The sequence below is a fragment of the Labeo rohita genome, chromosome 14 (assembly GCF_022985175.1).
Source record: "Labeo rohita strain BAU-BD-2019 chromosome 14, IGBB_LRoh.1.0, whole genome shotgun sequence".
Taxonomy (NCBI): Eukaryota; Metazoa; Chordata; class Actinopteri; order Cypriniformes; family Cyprinidae; genus Labeo; species Labeo rohita.
Window position 1 is genome coordinate 30,041,571 of NC_066882.1, and position 25,468 is coordinate 30,067,038.

Genomic DNA, 25,468 nt, shown 5'->3' on the forward strand with positions numbered 1-25,468 from the left:
GATCTGTAAAATAAAACATTTTTAATAGGCTACTGATATGACTGAAGTTATTATCTCTTGTTGGTGAAAATGATTTAAAACAAAAGTACTACTTATAAAAATGCTTGTTCGTTATCATAAACAGTTTTGCTACTCAAGTAAATATGCCTTGTTTTAAAGATGTTTACAATAATATGAGACAAGATACTGATCGAAAATACTGAAGAAAATAAGGAAAATAAATGTTTACTCTTTATGTTGAATCTCTCTCTCTCACTCAGGTGGATGAAATAATGTGCGTGAATAGAGAAAGGGAGGGCGACGGCCACAGCACTGAGAAGGGAGGACCACAGAAAACCAAAGAGACAGAAGAAGATTCTCTGCAGTTCTTCCCATCTCCTTACCAGCACACAGACTCAGACATCACAGATACTGATGTGTCAGGGGTTCAGCCCATGGACCACACATTCTCATCCACATGCACACCAGAGTGGTGCAAGAAAGACAGAGAGGTAAGTATGTGCTGTGACCCATTCAAGCAAAAGAATGGAGAGTTTGCATTGAATATAGAAAATGAGTGGATTCTTAGCATTCAAGAGGTCTGTGTGTTGTACAGGTTGAAGGTGGAACAATCCCACAGGTTGGTGATGTTGCTATATCCCAAGAAGTGTTGGAGATAAAACCTGAAGAGACTTTTACAGGTTGGTTAGCTTTTATTTGATAAATGTCCGACTTCATTTTACAAAAGGCACATTTTTCTTTCATATTCTTGTTTTAAAAAATGCTTTGGAAATGGATCATGTTCATGTGTAGATCAAGAGCAGACAGATCAGACATGTATAAGTGACTCTCAACAGGACGTGATTCAGATTGATACCTCTTCTGTGCAGGTTAGTCTATAGGGAACTGTGTTGTATTTGTGGTTATATAAAATAACACAGGCAAAAATACTTATATTTGCATATAATGATTATTAGAATAATTAAATGTATTTGTTATGTTTATTTGACCATGGCTTTTTTGGATTTGGTTGTAGGTCAATAAACTAGCAACTGTGATCCCACAGAAATCAAAAAATCAATCAGAACCATCCAACCCAGAATCATACAGAACCAAACCAGGTGAGTGGCACTGAAAAAGAGTCATCAGTGCTCAGTTAACACTGTTGTCCAGTAATCCTAAATAGCGCAGAGATTTCTTCACCCCATCAGGTAAACAGCTCACCAATAGAGCCCCAGTCTCCCACGGACTGCTAGTCAGGCCAATTTATGGCCATCATTTTGGTGTAACCCCTCATTGTTATGTTAATGTTCCATAATCTAAATGGGCAAATAAAGTTGCAGTATTGACATTTCATGTGAAATATTCAGAAATTTTGTCAGTGTCTCAAGTATCTAACATCAATTTTTTTTTTTGTATTCGCATAGTTGTATCTGCGGCTGATTTTATTTCTCTCACTGGAAAGCTCCAGAGATTTTTTTTTCTTATAATATTTTCTTACATTAAACACTTTAGACTTCTATATATAGACTCTTACACACTTTATACTAAATACCACATTAATAAAATTAATAACTAATGAAATCACTGAAAGCGGATGTTGTCATTAAAAATGACATTGTTTCATTTTCCAGATATGGCTGAAAAAGCTGGAAATGTAAGTAAAGGAATTAAATCTATTTATATCTCTCTTATACTTCATCTCAAAGGCTTTTTGTAGTTTTGTTTCTGGCTGTTTCTCATCTGGTATTTTGTATTCTTTTTCTACAAATAGGTTCCTTTGCATTAGCATTATTAAAGTAATTGTACAAATCTTCCTAAAACATATGCTGGAATTCTTTATGCTAAATGGAATAAAACACAACAGTAAGGTCTGGAAGTGGGTCTGGAAGTGGAAATCCCATTTAGATTTTGTTATGTAACACTATATGCTTCTGTAGAAACCACAGGCATGATTTTAACTATTATTTATGAAAGAAATTGCTTACTTGTCAAATCACCAGTGAAATACTGCGCTACCCATAATCCTGAAACATGATCCATCCAGAGTCACTGTTATCATGGAAACAGAAAACAGACTGGTGGGTTATTGAATGAAAGCATTAGTAAATACGTTATTTTGTAGCATTTTCATCATTTTTAGTGGCTCATGGGAGTTCATTCATTCCATCGTAACGTCTTTACCTTTTAAATCTGTTTTTGAATATACAACCACCCACAACCTTTACACACACAAGCACCACTTACATTTTCAGAAAATGTAAGCAGAATATCTGTTGTCAGAATTAAACTAAATTAACAAATTAAATGAATGAAAAAAATAAAAATAGAATATTTTATACCAGATGGTAAAGCAGCAGAAATTCCCATTTTTTTCTTGTCTTTTCACATTCATCTTCTCCAGTAGAACAGGTAATCACGACTACTTCAGGGGTAATAGATCAACTGTCTCTCTGTCCACTCCCCTCCTCATTGTTTTTGGTGTTGTCTGATGCGTCCTCGTACGGTGCGTGTGCGTGTTGGTGGGTATCATTGCATATGGTACGGTTAGGTTCCTCCCCCTGTGCTGAATCTGGTGAAGCGGGGTGAACACTTTTCTTGGGACCCTGAGGAAGAGCGCAAGCGTCAGGAAAGGTGGCAGCAAGAGCAGGAACGCATGCTTCAGGTACAAATGGCTTGAATAACCAGAAGCACCAGCTGAGTCAGCATTGAGAATCGGACGAGCTTCAAGTGCACAACCTGAGCATGCTTAGGCTTCATAGATCAGCCATACCATAGACTAACCAGGCATATAGTGCTTCATGCTTAAGTTGCTTTTTTTTTTTTTCAATACAATGAAAGACCAAGTACAAGCAGCTTGGATATTCTACTAAATAACTCTTTTAGTGTTCTTTTCAAGAAAGAACATTTGGAATGTTATGAGAGTGAGTAAATGATGACAGAATTTTCTTTTTTTTTTTTTTTTGGCTGAACTGTCCCTTTGTGATCCATGATTAAGTTTTCCACTTCCTAAAAATTGACTAGATATTATCAGAAGATCTGCTCAATAACAGAAAATCGTAATCTAGTTTACTGGAATGCAGTGAATTACTTACTCTCGACTCAGTAAAGCTTAAATCAAAATCTTTTAATAAGAAGAGAGGATGCATGTTTTAGCTGTTATAACCCTGTTTTTCAAGCTTGCACAACTAGAGTACAGCTATCTGTAATATAGTGACTCCAAAAAGTATTTGGACACTTAGTTCATGCTGAAGTACTTCTTGATAGTTTTGAGGAGCTAATCTGAGATCCATTTGGGAATATGTTTGCACAATTTAGCAATTAAAGTTCTAAAAAGAAAATTATTATTATTATTATTATTATTATTATTATTATTATTAATCGTAAGCAGTAAAACACCAGAACCCAGCATGATACATGAGTCCCTTCTGAAGATAAATACACCCCTGTGTGTGAGAGAGAGTGTGTTTATGAGGGGAAATGTAAAAAAAAAAAAAGCTTTTCACTGTTATTTAAAGGCACATCCACCCAGACGTTTATTGCTTTAAATAATGGTTTGATTCTTTTCATCAAGAGTTTAAGAGTTTAAGGCATGCTTTAGTTTCTGACGATCATTGTTATTGTGGTATATTCCTTTTTCATTTAGTCAACAATTAAATGAATGAAATGCATGTGTGTGTGATCACAGGAGAAATATCAGCGTGAACAGGAGAAGTTAAAGCAGGAATGGGAGCAATCACAGAAAGAAGTGGAAGAGGAAGAGAGGCGGTATTATGAGGAGGTGAGGTTTCTTCCCTTCACTGATCTTGTAGTTTCAGTTTCCCTATGACTTGCATTGTTAGAATATTTACTACCATTCAAAATGTAACCATTGTAATATTTGCATACTGAATTACTGGTTTTCTTATTTAAACTTATTTACATACTTTTGTATGATTGGTCTTTTAGCCACCTATACACTGAAAAGATTGTTATATGATTGAACAGTCTAAATTTAGAATTATTTTTAGCTGCCTAAGCTGGCACTAGTATTTCCTTGTGGAAAAGCAAATATACTTTGACGTTATTACAGTCCATTAGATGGTATGAGTTTGTGAAAATCAAGCTGATGAAAGTCAAAGAGAGTGATGCCATCTGCATTTAAATTATATTTGTGTTCACATTTGTAGTTATAGCCTGACTTGAAACAAGTATTTTTCATATGCAACACAAAGAAAAAAATATTGAATTATTAAAATCTTGGTCTGTTTTGGTTTATATTACTGTGGTAGGAAGAGCAAACAACAGACACAGTGGGTGTGGTGTCAGACCTTGGAGAGGATTTATTTAACAGAAATAACACATAAAATGTCCCAAAACAGGGAATAAAGTGTCCAAGGGGAAGACTGTCCAAAAATACACATTGTATCTCGTGTCCTCGTTGTGCTGGACAGTGTTCAGAATCAGAGAGGAGGGGTCCAGGTAAGGGTCCGGTGGCTGCACATGCTCCTTTCTCTCTAGTCCGAAGTGTGAGGGATGGCGGCTTCCTCAGTACAGGGGTATCCAAACTCAGTTCTAGAGGGCTGATCTCCTGCAGAGGTTAGCTCCAGCCAGCTCCAAAAAAAAACCTGCTTGGAAGCAGTGGTGGACTGGGGCTAAAAAATGACACTGGACTTTCTGACACAGAGCAGCCCACCACACCCGGTCCACACCACACCATAAACCCACCAGCTCATTATGCACAGAGCAATTTTTAACACCACTTACTACCATAACCATATAACACAATACAGAAATAAAATGCTATTTTTTTTTCTTTTTTAATTCTTATCATTAACATTAATGAATGATTGACATGCTTTTTTAGAAGTTGTCTTTCCTGGTGTGTATGACAAATAGTAAATCAATTTGAAGAATTTTTACACTTCTCTTTTAGAGGGACAGTTTAATATCACTAATGTTAAACCTACCATAATATCAGTCCATATGACACAATACTTTGCTCTAGAACATTTGGAATAAAGTGCAGAATGTGGACTGTTTTATGGTGTTTTTATGGTTTATTGGTCTGATTTGCTGCTCAAGAAACATTTCTGGTTATTATCAGTGTTGAAAACAGTTGTGCTGGTTCATATTTTATGGAAAATGTGATGCGTTACCATTCAGTCTAAAGTAATATTAAAAATAAATAAATAAATAAAAAATAACCCTGTAAAAGTATCACAGTTTCCATCAAAATATTAAACACTTTTCAGCATTGATAAGAACCATTAGTAATACTAGATCACAAATAATAACTGATTATAATTAAGCAGCAAAACAGCATATTAGAATAATTACTGACACTGAAGACTGAAGTTATGATGCTGAATATTCAGCTTTAATCACAGAAATAATTTACATTTTAGAATAGCTTTAATAGAAAACCCTATTTTAAGTATAATATTTCATGTTATTATTTTTACTGTATTTATGGTCATATACATTCAGCCATCTTTCAAAAATAAATAAAAAGTTTGACCATTTGACCATCAGTTTGTATATAAAATAATTAATGTGAAATAGCAAATTATATTATATTTTTATTATAGCTTAATGTCACTTTCCCTAATCACGGCACTTGAAAGTGAAAGTCTTCAGATTTACAATGTTCTAGAGTAAGTTTGAGAATGATATTTTAGGCTTATGTGTTTTTATTTTTTAAACATTTTCTTAGACGTGTGAAATTACAGAAGAAAGCCTGGATAGAGATCACATTTATCCTGTGCTGTGATGAATAGAATAAATGGCATTAAGAAATTTGAAAAGACCAGTAGTAGTTCGCATTTCTGAAAATGTATGTCTGTCGTTTAACATTTGTTTTATATCGTAAACAGTTAGCAAATATTGCTGAATTGTCTCGTCATGTTTAGGTGCTTACATTGCATCAGTTCACATTCAAGTGGCACGCAGCTCAGCTCTGTGAATGGTAAATCCTGTTTTCTACACGTTGATCGCCTATTTGCAACATTTCGACACTGACAAGCGCTTTTGAGCCACTGCACTCAACTAGAGCACGCAAAATTAATTAGAATGTTTGAACCAAGTGGGCCACATGGGCCATTCGTCTGGGCCGATGGACGAACATAGGCTATGTACATTTACTATAATTCATTTTTTATATAGGTTTACACAATTGGCCAGCCCACATTGTACAGCGGCATTATATATATATATATATATACAGTCTGCCCGGCCCACGTTAAAGAAAATGGTCCGGCCCCTCTGGCTTTTGCCAGAATTGCCAGATGGCCAATGGTGGAGGAACGGCTGACAACTCCAGGGGGCTGACCAACGGCGGCGGAGCAGGTGGGAGAGGAGCCCAAGACGGAGAGCTGACGAGCCAGTATGATGCTAAGGATCCAGAGGGCGAAGGCGGAGCAGATGGCTCCAAGACGGAGACGGAAATCCGGAAGGCCGCGGTGGAGCCGGAGCGACCAAGGACCTAGAGCCCAGCCCACCTGAGGGAAGAAAGAGCCTGAGAGAGACAGAGGGACAAGGTGTAGTTGGAGGAGTAGAGTCCAGAGGCAACGAATGATCGACGACTGACCAAGGTGGAGCCAGAGGGACAAGGGAGCCTGGCGGAGCTGGTGGGCTGATGGGCCACGGTGGAGAGGAGGGAGGTAGGAGTCATGGTGGAGCCGCTGGGTCAGTGGGCTGAGGCAGAGTCCGGGACTCAGAGGCTGGAAGTGGAGAGAAGAGATCCTCCAGCTGATGGAGACTGGCAGACCCGTGGCGATCCCACCACACAGATGGTGGGCTGAGGGTGAGCAGAGGGGCTGCCAGGAGATAGTGGAGGCGATGGTGAGGACTGGTGCAGAGGTGGTGGGAGAGGGAGGCTGGGTGAGAGTTCAGAATGATCAGCGTTTTGTGAAACCTTTTGTGCTGCCCACACACACACCGTAAGGCCACTCCCAGCACCATGAGCACCACCGACAGGGGAACAAGCTCCGTGGCCACTTCAGGACAGGCAGACAGTTCAGGGCAGATAGGTGGTTCAGGACAGGCAGATGATGATGACAGAAGAACTGGTAACACATAGTCCACTGAACTCAGCTCACCATGGTGCATTGGGCGGAGCTTCCCTCTGCACTCTTGCAATCCACGTACATCTTGGAGACATCTATTTGACGTCTGCATTTACATCTGCAATGCATATTTTTTTTGATTGTTTGCTCATCTGTAATACGTCCATAGAATGTTTCCTTTCAGATGTCAAATAGACGTTTTTTTTTTTTTTTTAGATGTCTTTAAAATGTTTATGATTTAGAATGTATGTAAAACTGGCATTTTACAGATATCTGTCAGATGTTTGTACACAGCAGATGCTTTCCAGATCAAGTGATCTTTAACAGACATCTTGTAGACGTACATGCGCTATCTGGGAAGCTACATACCCTGAGAGCACACATACATCACAGAGACATCTATTTGATGTCTTCATTTACATCTGGAAGACATATTTTTTTAAAGTGTTTGCTTATCTGCAATACGTCTATAGGATGTTTCCTATTAGACGTCAAATAGACATCTATTAGATGTCTTTAAGATGTGTATAATTCAGAGTGTATGTAAAACTGACATCTTACAGACGTCTGTCAGATGCTTTCAGATCAAGTGATCTTTAATAGACATCTTGCAGACGTACGTGTGCTATCTGCGTAGATTATGAAGTCTGTTGGGTTTTTTTTTTGGCAGCTGTACAGTAAAATTTAGAGAATAATTAAGAAGTTGCGTTGACGTTGTGCTTCCCCTTGCTCCTGGATTACTTCTGTTTAGTGTGTGGATTTATTATTAAAAGGGTTTTTTGGAATTCCTCCTGCGTCATGTGCTTGGTATCCCAATTAAAAATGCAAAAATCATTTATAATAGAATAACAAGACACGTACATTTAGTTGCATTTGCTCATTTTTAATCACAGGACTTTGCTACACATTTTTTTTAGTCCAAAAGTGTGCACATTTGAAGAAATTTAACAGTATCTTTTTGTCAATACAGGAGAGGAAGATCCTGGAAGAGACTGTGAGTCCTCTGATTCCTCACTCAACGACTACACAATCAGCCCTTTCTAAAACCCACAGCACTTTACAGTCCCATCCCAAACGGGATGACAAACAGGGGCCAATGGAGAAACAAATGGTTAGACTTTAATGAAGGACATTAAGTGAAGTGCTTAATGCTGGTGTAAATGATACTGACCATGTTTCTCACTCCATCAGAGCTCTGAGACTTACAGACAAAGGGAAAATGTCAGTGAAGCAGCCCAAAGAAAGACGGAGAGTTTACAGATGATAGTAAGGTCTGGGACAACAACTCTAGGAACTCTAGGAATAAATACTGTCTACTGTGCTTTTGTTGTCTTTTTTGATAGACATAACTATAAACAGTTGTATTATGGAAAACAGCTACAGTACATGAAGATTTTGTGTTGCATGAAAAACCTCAGCATGTAGGTTTGGAGCAATGTAAACGGTGGAATAGAATTTTTGGGTTAACTATTAAACTTTTTTTTTTCTTCTTCTTTTTTAAACTTTATTATAATTGAACATTGTTTCCTGCATGTTTTCACTTATCTTTCTTATACTAGTTCTCCCCTGCAAGGCTGTGGGTCAACAGGTCAGAGAAGACAAGGAGACCAAAGCCAAGAAAAACAGCCTAAATTACTGTCTAATCAGGGTGAGTCTAGTGGACTTTGACATTAGCTTGTTGTTTAACTAACAACTATCTAACAAGCAAAATAATACATACACACCAGACAACAATACAAGATCCGTTTTTTCAGATTGTTTATTGTTCATTTTAAACAAATATGAATGAAATAGAAGCATTTTTCACAATATGTTTGTCATTGTTGAGAATTAGCTCAAAGGGGAAAAGTATATAAATAATTACAATTAATTGTGATTAATTACAGTTATTTATATCAGCTGCCAGTAGAAACTGTAGAATTAATTTTCATCATCAACTAATCTGTTCGTCCAGCGAACATTCAGTATAATTTCATATCAACTCTAAAAAATGGTATTTCCTTAGCCACAGAAAATAACTTTTTTAAAGTACTATTGCATTAGAGCATGTAGCTTGAATCAGAATTGTAAAGGGACATTATTTTTATAAGGCAGAATCAGAATCAAAACTCATTTAATTTGTGCACAAGAGTTTTATTAACGAAGGATTAACACATAACTAATCTAAACAAACAAACATCAAGTCAAGTCAAGTCAAGTCACCTTTATTTATATACCGCCTTTAACAATACAGAATTGTGACAAGGCGGCTGTACAGTATTAAATAGGAAACAGTACATCAACAATGCCAAAGGCAACATTAAACACTCACATTATAGGTAAAGGCAGTTAATCAAAAACAATAAAATAAAATGCAATATTGTGTTAAGAGAAAGTGTCCCCAACTAAGCAAGCCAGAGGCGACAGCGGCAAGGAACCAAAACTCCATCGGTGACAAATGGAGAAAAAAACCTTGGGAGAAACCAGGCTCAGTCGGGGGGCCAGTTCTCCTCTGGCCAAAGTTCCCGTGGTCTTGTGCCGACAGCCATCTAGGTGATGTGGTCTTCACTGTGGATCCGTCTCTGGGGCTCATCTAGTTGATGTGGACTCCACTGACATTCAGGGCTGTAGAGGTTGTCTCTAGGTGCTGATCCACCGTCTGGGCTGGGTTCGGACTGGATCCGGGGACTGCAGTGAACATCTGATCTGGATACGGACTGGATCTGGTGGTTAATGTGACCTCGGAATAAGAGAGAAACAGACTAATATTAGCGTAGATGCCATTCTTCTGACGATGCACCGAGTACATCGGGTGTTATGGGAAGTGTTCCCGGTTCCGGTTGACCTAATTAGTGCAGCCTAACAATCCTTTAACGGATCTGAATTATAAGAATGTGGATTTGTTATGTGTAAGCAAGGTTAAAGAGATGGGTCTTTAATCTAGATTTAAACTGACAGAGTGTGTCTGCGTCCCGAACATTGTAGGGTAGATTGTTCCAGAGTTTGGGTGCTAAATAAGAAAAAGATCTGCCGCCCGCGGTTGATTTTGATATTCTCGGTATTATCAAATTGCCAGAGTTTTGAGAACGCAGCGGACGTGAGGGACTATAATGCGATAAGAGCTCACTCAGGTACTGGGGAGCTAAACCATTCAGGGCTTTATAAGTAATTAGCAAGATTTTAAAATCTATACGATGTTTAATAGGGAGCCAGTGCAGTGTAGACAGAACCGGGCTAATATGATCATACTTTTTGGTTCTAGTAAGAACTCTAGCTGCTGCATTTTGGACCAGCTGGAGTTTGTTTATTAAGCGAGCAGAACAACCACCCAATAAAGCATTACAATAATCTAACCGTGAGGTCATAAACGCATGAATTAATGTTTCAGCATTTGACATTGATAGCATAGGTCGTAGTTTAGATATATTTTTGAGATGGAAAAATGCAGTTTTGCAAATACTAGAGATGTGGTTTTCAAAGGAAAGATTACCATCAAATAGCACACCTAGGTTCCTAACTGATGACGAAGAATTGACAGAACAGCCATCAAGTATTAGACAGTGTTTTAGGTTATTACACGCTGAGGTTTTAGGCCCAATAACTAACACCTCTGTTTTTTCAGAATTTAGCAGTAAGAAATGACTTGTCATCCAATTTTTTAACTCAACTACACAATCCATTAGTTTTTCAAATTGGTACGTTTCGCCAGGCCGCGAAGAAATATAGAGCTGGCTATCATCAGCATAGCAGTGAAAGCTAACACCATATTTCCTGATGATATCACCCAAGGGTAACATGTAAAGCGTAAAGAGTAACGGCCCTAGTACTGAGCCTTGTGGTACTCCATACTGCACTTGAGATCGATATGATACCTCATCATTTACTGCCACGAATTGATGGCGGTCAGATAGATACGATTTGAACCATGCCAATGCACTACCACTAATGCCAACATAATTCTCAAGTCTATTCAAGAGAATGTTGTGGTCAACAGTATCAAACGCAGCACTAAGATCCAGTAGCACTAACAGAGAGATACAACCACGATCGGATGACAAGAGTAGATCATTTGTAACTCTAATAAGAGCAGTCTCAGTACTATGGTACGGTCTAAAACCTGACTGAAAATCCTCACAGATATCATATAGGATATCCTGTAGGAAGGAAGATAACTGTGAGGATACAACCTTTTCTAATATCTTTGACAGAAATGGGAGATTCGAGATAGGTCTGTAATTAGTTAATTCGTTGGGGTCAAGTTGTGGTTTTTTAATTAGAGGCTTAATAGCAGCCAGTTTGAAGGTTTTGGGGACATATCCTAATGACAGTGATGAATTAATAATATTTAGCAGAGGATCTATGAGATCTGGAAGCATCTCTTTTAGTAGCCTAGATGGAATAGGGTCTAGCATACAAGTTGTTGGTTTAGATGATTTAACAAGTTTATACAATTCTTCCTGACCTATAGTAGAGAATGAGTTGAATTGTTCCCCAGGAGATCTATAGCGCACTATCTGATGCAACACTGTAATTGACGGCTGCATAGTGACAATTTTGTCTCTAATTGTATCGATCTTAGAAGTAAAGTAGTTCATAAAGTCATTACTGCTATGCTGATGGGCATAGTCAGTGCCTGTTGGTTCTTTATTTTTTGTTAACTTAGCCACTGTATTGAATAAATACCTAGGGTTATGTTTTTGTTTTCTTCTAAAAGAGTCGAAAAGTAGTCAGATCTGGCCGATTTTAACGCTTTTCTGTACGATAGGGTACATTCCCGCCAAGCAGTACGAAAAACCTCTAATTTTGTTTTCCTCCAGCTGCGCTCCATTTTCCGGGCTGCTCTCTTTAGGGCGCGAGTGTGCTCGTTATACCACGGGGTCGGACTATTTTCCTTAGTCTTCCTTAGGCGCAGAGGAGCGACCGTATCTAGAGTCCTGGAAAAGAGAGAGTCAATAGTTTCTGTTACTTCATCAAGTTTTTCTGAGCTATTGGACATGCTGAAGAATTCAGATAAGTCAGGAAGATTACTTAGAAAGCAATCTTTTGTAGTAGAAGTGATGGTTCTACCATACTTGTAATAAGGAGTTGGATTTACAGTTTTAGTCATCTGGAGAATACACGAGACTAGATAATGATCAGAGATATCATCACTTTGCTGCAGAATCTCAACGGCATTGACATCAATTCCATGTGACAGTATTAAGTCTAGAGTATGATTTCGACAATGAGTGGGACCTGACACGTGTTGTCTAACTCCAATAGAATTTAGAATGTCTGTAAATGCAGCTGCCAGCACATCATTTTCAATATCAACATGGATGTTAAAGTCACCTACTATTAAGACCTTATCTGTAGCTAACACCAGCTCAGATATAAAATCAGCAAATTCTTGAAGAAAATCTGTATGGTGCCCTGGTGGCCTGTATACAGTAGCAAGTACAAACGTCATAGGGGATTTATCATTAACAATTGTTTCTCTGGATAATGTTATATGAAGCACCATTACTTCAAATGAGTTATACTTGAAATCCGCTCTCTGTGAAACACTAAAAATATTGCTATAAATTGTAGAAACACCTCCCCCTTTACCTTTTAGACGTGGCTCATGTTTATAACAGTAATCATGAGGAGTAGACTCGTTTAAGATAATATAATCATCTGATTTTAGCCAGGTTTCTGTCAAACATAGCACATCTAGATTATGATCAATGATCATATCATTTACAAAAAGCGCTTTTGTAGAGAGGGACCTGATATTCAAAAGGCCAAGTTTTATCATTTGTTTCTCTGTATTATGTAAGTTTTTTATTTGTTGAACGTTGATTAGATTGTTACTCTTAAATTGGTTTGGACGTCTTTTGTATTGTCTAGCTCGGGGAACAGACACAGTCTCTATAGCATGATATCTAGGTGTAAGGGTCTCTATGTGCTGAGAATTAACTGATTTTGGTGACGTGAGGCGGCTAGCAGACGGTCGGATTAGCCAGTCTGTCTGCTTCCTGACCTGGGCTCCAGTTAGTCAAGTGCAAACTCTAAGACTATATGCCATATTACTAGAGAGAAGAGCAGCACCACCCCTGGAGGGATGGAGACCATCTCTTTTCAACAGGTCAGGTCTGCCCCAAAAACTTGTCCAATTGTCTATGAAACCTATGTTATTCTGCGGGCACCACTTAGACATCCAGCCATTTAGTGACGACAGTCTGCTATGTATCTCGTCACCACGATACGCAGGGAGGGGGCCAGAGCAAATTACAGTGTCTGACATCATACTTGCAAGTTCACACACCTCTTTAACATTATTTTTAGTGATCTCCGACTGGCGAAGTCGAACATCATTTGTGCCGACGTGAATAACGATCTTACTGAATTTACGTTTAGCATTAGCCAGCACTTTTAAATTTGCCAAGATGTCAGGCGCTCTGGCTCCCGGTAAACATTGGACTATGGTGGCTGGTGTCTCTGTTTTCACGTTCCGTACAATAGAATCGCCAATAACTAGAGCACTTTGATCAGGTTTCTCAGTGGGTGCGTCACTGAGTGGGGAGAACCTGTTTGATGTTCTGATCGGAACGGAAGAGCGGTGTTTTGACCCGCGACTATGCCGTCTCACAGTCACCCAGTTGCCCTGCTGCAAAGGCGAAGTTACCGGAACCGAACAATGTACGGGACTTCCTAAGCTAGTCGCATCCAAAGCCATATCTAATGCCCTCACATTCTTACTATCCTCGATTAAAGTTTGGATGCGTGTCTCTAGTTCTGAAATCTTCTCTGTCAGCCTAACTATTTCCCTGCATTTATCACATGTGAATCCCTCGCTGCCGACAGAGATTGATAAACTATACATATGACAGGTGATGCAGGTTACCAGGAAAGGAGAAGAAGCCATTACTCACCGTAGATGTAGAATGATTTCAACTCACCACTGTTGTCTGATGAACTTGTGTAGAAAAAGGCGTAGAGAAAAATTAAAAGTGAATGGCAAGCTAACCGGCTAACACACTACAAACACGCTGCACTCGCGGTTGTAGAATAAAAACGAGCGATCAACGAGAGCGAGGGAAGAAAGGAAAGCGGTAGTAGACGTGAATAGAGACGTAAGTGGGAACGCAAATGGCAGGCTAACCGGCAAACGGAATGCTAACGCACAGCACGGCTTTGCACTGGTGGTTATAGATTAAAAGCGAGCGATCGGATTAGTTTGATGGATAATAACAGAAATCTGGTGGGGAAAAAAGCTATATTTTATCACTTTAAACAACAGAAAGTAATAGTAAAATAGAGATTTCCTCAGAAGAATAAAACTCTAGGGAGCTGCAAACGCACACCACTCTGCAACAAGAGACCGGAACCGGAAGTGTCAATCGAATCGAAGTCACTCATACATGGGGGAAGGGCAAGTGAGAAGCCCTTAGAGAAACAAGAAAATGAAGCTATGAAAAGAGTCAGTTAACCACCCGAGTAAAACCACCAGTGCTGTCTACAGCTTTTACTAAACCTCTGTTTGTTCAGTTAAATGTACAATACTTGCATTGCCTTGGTCGTTGAACAAGTGTCCGAATGCAGTCTCAGGTGAAAGTCTTAATGGTTTGGAGCAGTGGTGGTTTTGGAATCGCGATCACGTTCTTTCGGGTCTGAAGAGTGATGAACTCCAATGATGTTCTGACTCAATGGTGACTGGGAGTTTCTTCCCATGTGGAAAGTGAAGAAGAACCAAGAGCTGAGAGAGAGAGACCCAGCTGAAATCCTGTGATCTTTGGGGAATGGAAAGACAAGGCTGAAAGGCCTGGCGCAATCTTAGGGAAGTCCCGAAGAGTTCTAGCTTATCCTCTTAGGTTCTAAAAGAACCCCTAAGAATCTGGTCGGTGACCTTCGGTCCACTCACCACCAGATGTCGCTCTCGCCTTGCCATATCACACAGACTGTTATACTACACCCTGGACTACTACTCCCATCATCCAGCGTGCTGATTGAGCCAGCATCTGTGGCCAATCAGGTGCACTATAAAGGCCCCGGACTTTCCCTCTGTAGATCACGTTTCTGTGTTCCCAAGTTCCCGAGTTTCATAGTTCCTGATTTCCCTTAGTTCAGCGTTCTCGCCTGGCCATTTCGTTTCGTCTGTCTCGCCGCCTGCCTCTTGGACTTCTCGCTCGTTGTATGGACACCCCTCTGCATAGTGTTATGGATTATGCTCGCCGCTGATCGACCCACGCCTGCTTCACGGACTACTCTTGTCCCTCGCCCCAACATACCTGTTTGCTGTTGTTATGACCCTGCCAGTTCGACTATGTCTTTGTCTCGCCCACTGAATAAAAGCTTGCAAATGGATCCGCTCGCCTCTCGTCTTCCTCTCACTGTTACAGAATACTCTGTCACAACAGGATCCAGGAGCTTTCCCGGCGAACTCAGCTCAGGTATGGACATCACAAGAACTTTATTTTGCAGCTGTGTTTCCCGAGTCAAGTCAAGTTACTGCTGTTGTTCCAGTGTCAAGTCAAGCTACAGCTGCTGTTCCAGAGTCAAGTCATGATATGGCTGTTGTTCCAAAGTCAAGTCAAGATACAGCTGTTGTTCCAGTGTTAAGTCAGGTCACAGCAGCCGTTCCTGAGCCAAGCAGAGTCACATCCATCGTTCCTGAGTCAAGCAAAGTCACAGCCGTCGTTCCTGAGTCAAGCAAAGTCAGAGCTGTCGTTCCTGAGTCAAGTAAAGTCACAACTGATCTTCATAAGCCAAGTCAAGTCACTGCTGATCCTCGTAAGCTAAGTCAAGTCACTGCTGATCCTCGTAAGCTGAGTCAAGTCACCGCTGATCCTCATGAGCCCAATCAAGTCACTGCTGATCTCCATGAGTCAAGTCAAGTCACTGCTGATCTTCACAAGCCAAGTCAAGTCACCGCTGGTCTTCATGTGTCAGGTCAAGTCACCGCTGATCTCCATGAGTTAGGTCAAGTCACTACAGATCTTCACAAGCCAGGTCAAGCCACAGCTGGTCTCCATGAGCCAAGTCAGGCCTTAGCCGGTCTCCACGAACCTAACTTGACTAGCAGTAACTTGACTTGACCTCCTGCTCCGCCCTGGAGGGCTCCTGCGCCTCCTTCTCCGCCCTGGAGGACTCCTGCGCCCCCTGCTCCGCCTCCTGCTCTGCCTCCTGCTCCGCCCCCTGCTCCGCCCTGGAGGGCTCCTGCGCCTCCTTCTCCGCCCTGGAGGGCTCCTGCGCCTCCCGCTCGGCCTCCTGCTCCGCTCTGGAGGGCTCCGGCGCCTCCTGCTCCGCCCTGGAGGGCTCCTGCCCTGCCGGTCATGCCTCAGTCACCGTGTCCTCCGCATGGACCTGGTCCTCCAACCCTCGCCCTGTCTCACTCCCGCCCCACCGCTCCCCTGGACTGTTGTTCGGTAGGAGCGTTTGGAAGCCGCTCTTTTGGGGGGCGCTCTGTCATGAATCTGGTCGGTGACCTTCGGTCCGCTCACCACCAGATGTCGCTTTCACCTTGCCATATCACACAGACTGTTATACTACATCCTGGACTACTACTCCCATCATCCAGCACGCTGATTGAGCCAGCATCTGTGGCCAGTCAGGCGCGCTATAAAAGCCCCGGACTTTCCCTCTGTAGATCACGGAGTATTGTTGTTATCGTTGTGGTTGTTTGCATTGTTGTTCCTAGTTTCCTAGTTTCCGTGTTCCCAAGTTCCCTTGTTCCCAAGTTCCCTTGTTCCCAAGTTCCCGAGTTTCCTAGTTCCTGAGTTCCCTTAGTTTAGCGTTCTCGCCTGGCCATCTCGTTTCGTCTGTCTCGCCGCCTGCCTCTTGGACTTTTCGCTTGTTGTATGGATTACCCCTCGGCCTAGCGTTATGGATTATGCTCGCCGCTGATCGACCCACGCCTGCTTCACGGACTACTCTTGTGCCTCTCCCCAACATACCTGTTTGCTGTTTTTCTGACCCTGCCTGTTCGGCTATGTCTTTGTCTCGCCCACTGAATAAAAGCTTGCAAATGGACCCGCTCGCCTCTCGTCTCCCTCTATTGTTATAGGTACACTAACAGAAAGATACAACCACGATCGGATGACAAGAACAGATCGTTTGTAAGAGCACTCTCAGTACTATGGTATGGTCTAAAACTTGACTGGAAATCCTCACTATTTTTCTGTAGGAAGGAACATAATTGTGAACATAATTAAAGGTTTTGGGGACATATCCTAAAGACAATGACGAATTAATAAAATTCAAAAGAGGACCTATGACATCTGGAAGCAAGTCTTTTAGTAGCCTAGATGGAACGGGGTCTAGCATACATGTTGTTGGTTTAGATGATTTAACAAGTTTATACAGTTCTTCCTCTTCTATGGTAGAGAATGAGTGGAATTGTTCCCCAGGAGATCTATAGATCTGATGCGATACTGTAATTGACGACTGCATGGTGACAATTTTATCTCTAATAGTATCGATCTTGGAAGTGAAGTAGTTCATAAAGTTATTACTGCTATGCTGAGGGGTAAAGTCAACGCCTGTTGGTTCTTTATTTTTTGTTAACTTAGCCACTGTATCGAATAAATACTTAGGGTTATGTTTGTTTTTTCTAAAAGAGTCAAAAAGTAATCTGATCTTGCAGTTTTTAACACTTTTCTATAGGATATGGTACATTCACGCCAGGTGGTTTGAAAAACCTCTAGTTTTGTTTTCCTTGAGCTGTGCTCCATTTTCCGGGCTGCTCTCTTTAGGGCGCAAGTGTGCTCGTTATACCAGGGGGTTGTACTGTTTTCTTTAATCTTCTTTAGGCGCAGAGGAGCGACCATATCTAGAGTGCTAGAAAAGAGAGAGTCAATAGTTTCTGTTACATCAAGATTTTCTGAGTTGTTGGACATGCTGAGGAATTCAGATAAGTCAGGAAGCAGTCTTTTGTAGTAGAAGTGATGGTTCTACCATATTTGTAATAAGGAGTTGAATTTAGAGTTTTCGTTATCTGGAGTATACACAAGACTATATCATCGCTTTGCTGCAGAATTTGAACGGCATTAACATCAATTTATTATTATTATTATTATTTTATTATTCCTTTATTTAACCAAGAGGTCACATTGAGATGTTACCATCTCTTCTTCCAGTGAGACCTGGTCAAGATAGCTGCACATAAAATTTCACAAATAGAGAATCACAGAAACGATACACAATCACAATTTACAAAATAAAATAAAATCATGAAAAACAATTACAAGTATCCTTTAGGACATTATACAAAAGATGTTTAAAGGTACTCAAAGATGAGAGTGTATCAAGATTAAGTACATTTTGCAGTACGTTCCAAGCCCAAGGAGCATAAAAAGAAAAAAGCACACTTGCCCAATTTGACAATACCCTTGGGATTATTAACCAAATGCAAGAACCAGATCTAGTACGTTGATTTTGTGTATGGAACATTAATAAATTAGAAAGATAAGACAGTAGTTTGCCTAAGAGAGCCTTCGCAATAAGTACATATGTAACTTTCTCCTTTGATGTAAAGATAACCAATTTAGAGATTTGTACAGGAAACAATGATGTGTCCATGATTGCGCACCCGTGACAAAACGTATTGCTGCATGATAAACAGAATCTAATTTTCTAAGTAGAGAAGTGGCTGCATGCATATATAAATGATCTCCGTCATCACTTACAGATAGAAAGGTATTCTCTACTAATTTCTTACGAGCCTTGAGAGGAAAGCATTTTTTTAACCAATATAAGAAACCTAGTTTTGGCCTAAGCTTTTTCAACAACTTATCAACATGTCAAAAACTAATCTTTCGTCAATCCAAATACCTAGGTATTTATAGGAGCTAACTCTTTCTATTAATGAACCATTCAGGGTTGTAATTGTCAGATCAGTTACCTTATTACGGCCACGACTAAAAATCATGTACTTAGTCTTTTTTTAATTTAAAACCAATTTTAACTCCTGCAGCGAATGCTGCAGTACTTGAAAAGCATTCTGTAAATGCTGCAGAGCTTGGTTTAAAGATGGTGCAGTTGTATATATAATTGTGTCATCTGCATACAAATGTATTTTAGCTAAATCTATTCCTTGACCTAACTCATTGATATAAACAGAAAATAATAAAGAGGCTAAAACAGATCCTTGTGGAACTCCAGTATTTACATGAAGAAGAGGTGAATTATAATTTTCAACAGACACACATTGAGTGCACTCTGAGAAATAATTTTCAAACCAGTTTATAGCAGCATCATTAAAACCTACAGTCCTAAGTGTCAGTAACATTAATCTATGATCTACTGAGTCAAATGCTTTAGACAAATCGATAAATAAAGCAGCACAGGACTTTTTACTATCCAGTGAGGTTGTAATATCATTTAAAACTAGTGTAGCTGCAGTGATAGTGCTATGTCCTGTTCTGAATCCTGCCTGATAATCCTGGAGAATACTATTAGCTGACAAAAATTGTTTTAACTGGTCATTTATCAATGATTCATAAACTTTTGCTATGACCGTCAGTCTAGAAATAGGGTGATAATTGTAATGGAGTAATTAGTAATGGAGTAACCATTGCTGTTTTCCACATATTTTGTATTACATTGGAGGTAAGACTTAAATTAAATATAGAAGCTATAGGTTCTGCAACAAGATCAGCTGCCAATCGTAGAAAGTAAGGTTCAATTTTATCAATTCCAGGTGATTTTTTTAGTATCTAAATTCTCTAGAGCTTTAATAACTTGTGCAACAGTGATTAAAATTAAATAAATTTGAAGGACAGTTTTGAGCAAACTCAACAGTTTACTTAGGGATATGGACACTCGAGTTGACAGACTCGGAAGTCGAGCCGACTGATATAAAGTACTTATTAAAAGTATCTGCAACAACTTCTCTGCCCTTGACTTCAATGTGATTAACATTTAAATGATTTGGAAAATTAAGAGACCAGTCTGGGCCCTGATTTAGACTTAACTAATTTCCAAAATTTTACAGGATTGTTTAGAATTTCTGTTATCTTAAACAGATAATAATCACACTTTACACTTTTGATTAATTTTGTGCACTTATTTCGTAATGCTCTATAAGAATTCCAATCTGTAGAATTATTTGATTTCTTTGCCATGGCACATTCCTCTGTTTGATAAAAGTAGAAACAGTATTATTGAACCAAGGATTATCTCTACTTCTTATTCTGAATCGTTTGACTGGGGCATGTTTATCACATATGGATAAGAATGTTGATCTGAAGTAATCCCAGGCCGGGTTAACATCTGGTATACATGAAACAACACCCAAATTAACACACTAAGATAAATATCACATAGGAAAGCTTGTTCATTAAAATGCTTAAAAAATCGTTTGTAAATTAATCATTGATCGTTGCTCGTTGAGGATCTAGGAGTTTTACAATTTCTCATGCAGACAACCTACACAATAGTCACTAATGTCGTTACAAAAAAACTCCAGATGCAGAGTACCTATGCGGAGCGTTAGTTAAAATTAAGTCCAATAAAGTTGACTTGTCCAAATCCTTTTGATTTATCCGCATTGTTGAATTAATCAGCTGCACCAAACGGAAAGTATCACAAACCTCCTTAAAAAGGTCGGAGGAAGATGACAACCAATCCCAATTCAAATCGCCATGTAGAATCAGTTCGTATTTAGACCAGTCGTGAAGAAATTCTGCAAGTAAAGTGCATGCTTCACTTGAAGACGATTAAGGCGGGCGATAACATCCAGCCACAATAATGTCAGAGCCAGAGACCAGGTGTAGTCTGAGCCCCAGCAATTCCAAGCTGTTTACTTTGCTGGGTGAATGTACACAAGAACAGTTTAAGTTAGACTTAACGTATATTATAACTCCCCCTCCCTTTTTTTCACGATCGCATCTGAAAACATTATAGGCATTAATATTAATCGAATCATTGGTGACTGATGCTTTTAACCATGTCTCAGTAAGAACTATTATGTCTGCATCAGTTGTATCTGCCCAAATTCTTAAAGAATCCATTTTATTTATCAGGCTGCGCACATTCAAATGAAAAAAGCATAATCCATTTGAAGATATAAGTTCATCAGGAAGTTGAAATTGGGCTAACGCAGGACCCGGGTTGGGGTAAACATTACCCGATAAGAAGAGCAAGATGAAAAGTAACCATGATCTCCTCTTCGGGCCCTCGGTTGAATCTCCGCAGCAAAGGGGCATCGCACGAGCTGAGAATCTCCCTTTCCCCTGAGCCCATAAGCAGCGCAGACCACGCGATTTTTCCCAGAAGAGGACAGTAATCCACTAAACGTATCTCTCCAAAATAGCCGGAACGTCGTGCAATGTTTCTTACGCAATCCTGATGCGGTCCCCGCGTACAAATCAGGCCGCTGTGGCTGATGGCAGAGCACAGTTACCTCATAAACACTTTCGCTGCTATCGGTGGTGTAGTCCACGCTGTCAAAAGGCACACCAGGCCCGGGTATCCACTCGTAGTCACTTTCACTGTAGTCCACGCCGTCAAAAGGCACACTAGGCCCAGGTATCCACTCGTTGTCACTTTACGCTGTCTGGCCGAGCGTACCAACGGAACTACATAAAAGCACTTGATATGTGCAATAAAAAACACTAAAGATCGACAGGTTAAGACAGACCAACACACACGTCTACAAACAATTCGCCATCTTGAACTGCATGAAGTGGGAGACATAAAGTCTAGAGTATGATTTCAACAATGAGTAGGTCCTGACACGTGTTGTCTAACCCCAATAGAGTTCAGAATGTCTATAAATGCTGCTCCTAGTGCATCGTTTTCATTATCAACATGGATGTTAAAGTCACCCACTATTAAGACTTTATCAGTAGCCAACACTAACTCAGACAGAAAATCAGCAAATTCTTTAAGAAAGTCTGTACGGTGGCCTGTATACAGTAGCAAGTACAAACATCACGGGGGATTTATCATTAACACTTGTTTCTCTGGATAATGTTATATGAAGCACCATTACTTCAAACAAGTTATACTTGAAGCCCGTTCTCTGAGAAACACTGAAGATATTCCTATAATTTGTAAAAAAAAAAACACCTCCCCCTTTACCTTTAGACATGGCTCATGTTTATAACAGCAATCTTGAGGGGTAGACTCGTTTAAGATAATGTAAACATCTGGTTTAAGCCAGGTTTCTGTCAAACAGAGCACATCTAGGTTATGATCAATCGTCATATCATTTACAAAAAGCGCTTTTGTAGAAAGGGACCTGATATTCAATAAGTCAAGTTTTATCATTTGTTTCTCTGTATTATATACATTTTTTATTTGTTGAACATCATTTAGATTGTTACTCTTAAATTGGTTTGGACGTTTTTTGTATTTTATAGCTCAGGGAACAGACACAGTCTCTATAGCATGATGTCAAGGTGAAAGGGTCTCTATGTGCTGAGAATTAACTGATTTCGGTGACGTGAGGCAGCTAGCAGATGGTTAGTTTAGCCAGTCTGTCTGCTTCCTGACCTGGGCCCCAGTTAGTCAAGTGCAAACTCTAAGACTATATGCCATATTACTAGAGAGAAGAGCGGCACCCTGGAGGGATGAAGACCATCTCTTTTCAACAGGTCAATCTGCCCCAAAAACTTGTCCAATTGTCTATAAAACCCATGTTATTCTGCGGGCGCCACTTAGACATCCAGCCATTTAGTGACGATAGTCTGGTATGTATCTCGTCACCACGATAAGCAGGGAGGGGACCAAAGCAAATTACAGTGTCTGACATCGTACTTGCAAGTTCACACACCTCTTTAACATTATTTTTAGTGATCTCCGACTGGCGAAGTCGATCATTAGTGCCGACGTGAATAATAATCTTACTGATGTTATGTTTAAATTTGCCAAGATGTCAGGTGCTCTGGCTCCCGGTGAACATTAGACTATGGTGGCTGGTGTCTCTATTTTCACGATTCACACAATAGAATCGCCAATAACTAGAGCACTTTCATCAGGTTTCTCAGTGGGTGCGTCACTGAGTGGGGATGTAAGATGTCACAGTGTCAGTGAGGTTGTCCAAATCAGTAGCTGCAACCTCAAAAACATTCCAATCAGTGCATTCGAAGCAGGCTTGTACATAGCAGTACATGACTGTCACTGGTGGGGCATGTGATGTGCTGTCTGTAGTTAGACAGTTCGCGGGTAAGATTAGCTTTATTAAAATGACAAAGAATGATAATGAAAGAGTCATGCTCATCAGGAGGAATGCAAATTTGGGCAGCACATCTTCCTTAAAACTGTCACATCTGTAAACCAGCCTTCAGTGATATAAAAACATAATCCACTGCCTCTTATTGTCCCAGACGACTCGGGGAAGCAATCCGCTCTAAACAGCTGGAAGCCTGTTAGATGTAGCGCGCTGTCTGGAATGGCTCCATTCAGGCAGGTTTTTGTGAAGCAAAGCACAGCAGAGTTTTAAAAGTCCTTGTTGTGTGGTTGAGGAGTTCTAGTTTGTCTGATTTGTTAAAAAAGTAAAACATCTAAATGCTCAAATGTCTGCAAAAAGTAATTTTTTGTTTTTTGTGTCCAGGATTTTTGTTTCTAGTAATGCTGATCAGAAAAAAAAGTTACTTAAATCAGAACAAACAAACAAAAATAGTCTGTGATGCCATCTTGAAATTACATAATTTACTTATGAAAATACTTCTAAAAAGTATTTTCAGTTCAGTTCGGTGTTTGTCGTCCGGTCTTGTCAACATTAATGTGAATGTTGTACCCTCCTGCTGTGGATTTACCTGTTGCCTGTGGATTGTAATAAAGACTTTATCTTGGACCTTCATCTTCGTTCGCCCCCTCCTTACACGTTACATGACATTTAATGTTGTAGTACCCATGTTATTATTCACATTTCCTCATAAACTATATATACCAGAGCACGCACACACACACAAGTTTTTTGTGACCCCTAGGTGAGGAATACCAGAGAGTTAAATACTGGTGAAACTACATCACCATGTTTGAATTTTTTTTTTTTTTTTTTTATTATTATTATTATTATTATTATTATTATTATTATTTTCTTATTTTCTTATTTTACAGATATGCCACTGGGCAACGGACAGATATCCCAGCAGAATGAGACCTGGAAAAAGAATGCATCACAACCAAAACCTGGTGGACGCAGGAGGTATACAGTTCAGGTCAAAAGTTTAAATACACCTTGCAGAATCTGCAAAAATGTAAATTATTTCACCAAAATAAGAGAGATCATACAAAATGCATGTTATTTTTCATTTAGTACTGACCTGATTAAGATTTTGCACATAAAATACATTTACATATAGTCCACAAGAGAAAATAATAGTTGAATTTCTAAAAAAAAAAGACATCCCTTTCCCAAAAAGGCAGCCCAGTAGTGGCAGGGCCATACTTCCAAGAGACTTAGGACGTTGAAGAAGTGATTTACGAATTCTAGCAGTCTTCTTATTCCATATAAACTCTGTAACTAATCCATCAAATCCTCGAAAATAGGACTGAGGGAGAAAAATGGGGATACACTGAAACAAATAAGAGAATTTTGGGAGGGTATTCATTTTTACAGTATTAATTCTACCAGCTGAGGATAAAGGAAGCACTGACCATCTCTCAAGGTCCTTCTGAACTTGGGACAGTACATTTTCAAAGTTAAACTTCAAGAGATCTTGGAATCTATTGGTTATCCAAACCCCAAGGTATTTAAATTTACCCTGTGCCATTTTAAATGGCAACGTGTGTAAGGGATATTTTTTGGCAGCTGAGTTTAATGGGAAAATTCACTTTTGGCTAGATTTAGTTTATAGCCCGAAATAGAGCTAAAAATGTGAAAAATATTAATAACCGCAGGAACTAACACAGTAAAATACGAAATATAAAGAAGAAGATAGTCTGCTTACAGCAAGACCCTCTGCTCTATACCTATTCTTGTTATTCCTTTTATTAATGGGTTAACTTTTAAAGCAGCGGAAAGAGGTTCGATGGCAATAGCAAAAAGAAGTGGGCTCAAGGGGCATCCCTGACGAGTGAATCTATGGAGGTTGAAGTATTCAGAACGAGTATTGTTAGTTCTGACTGAGGTTTGGGGAGCGGAATACAACAGTTTTACCCATGAAATGAATCTTTCACCAAAACCAAATTTCTTTAAAGTGTAAAACAGATATCCCCATTGTACCTGTCAAATGCTTTCTCAGCATCTAATGATATTACAGCTTCTGGGGTAGAGGGGAAGAACAATTATATGCCACATTACATAATCATCTAATATTAAAAAAAGAATGTCTACTCTTTATAAAACCGGTCTGATCTGGAGATATAATTGATGGCAATATAGATTCCAGTCACACTGATAATAGTTTTGATAACAACTTAAAGTCGACATTAAGTAAACTGACAGGCCTATATGAGGAACATTCCAGAGGGTCTTTATTCTTTTTTAGGATCAGACTGAGAGGATCAATTTTAGCGGAGACTGAGGCTTGATTCAAGTTTTGAGGAAGTTT

General features: G+C 39.6%; 1 protein-coding gene across 1 annotated transcript in view; it reads left to right on the top strand.

Annotated features, from left to right (window-relative positions):
- Window positions 1-25,468, top strand: part of limch1b (LIM and calponin homology domains 1b) — a 120,591-nt gene that overhangs the window by 82,092 nt on the left and 13,031 nt on the right. Inside the window, exons 12-22 of the mRNA XM_051127476.1 lie at window positions 261-491; window positions 596-680; window positions 793-869; window positions 1,016-1,100; window positions 1,614-1,636; window positions 2,531-2,644; window positions 3,668-3,760; window positions 7,996-8,136; window positions 8,217-8,296; window positions 8,585-8,673; window positions 24,033-24,120. Of these exons, the coding sequence (XP_050983433.1) occupies window positions 261-491; window positions 596-680; window positions 793-869; window positions 1,016-1,100; window positions 1,614-1,636; window positions 2,531-2,644; window positions 3,668-3,760; window positions 7,996-8,136; window positions 8,217-8,296; window positions 8,585-8,673; window positions 24,033-24,120 (1,106 nt within the window). The remainder of the gene's footprint in view (window positions 1-260; window positions 492-595; window positions 681-792; window positions 870-1,015; window positions 1,101-1,613; window positions 1,637-2,530; window positions 2,645-3,667; window positions 3,761-7,995; window positions 8,137-8,216; window positions 8,297-8,584; window positions 8,674-24,032; window positions 24,121-25,468) is intronic.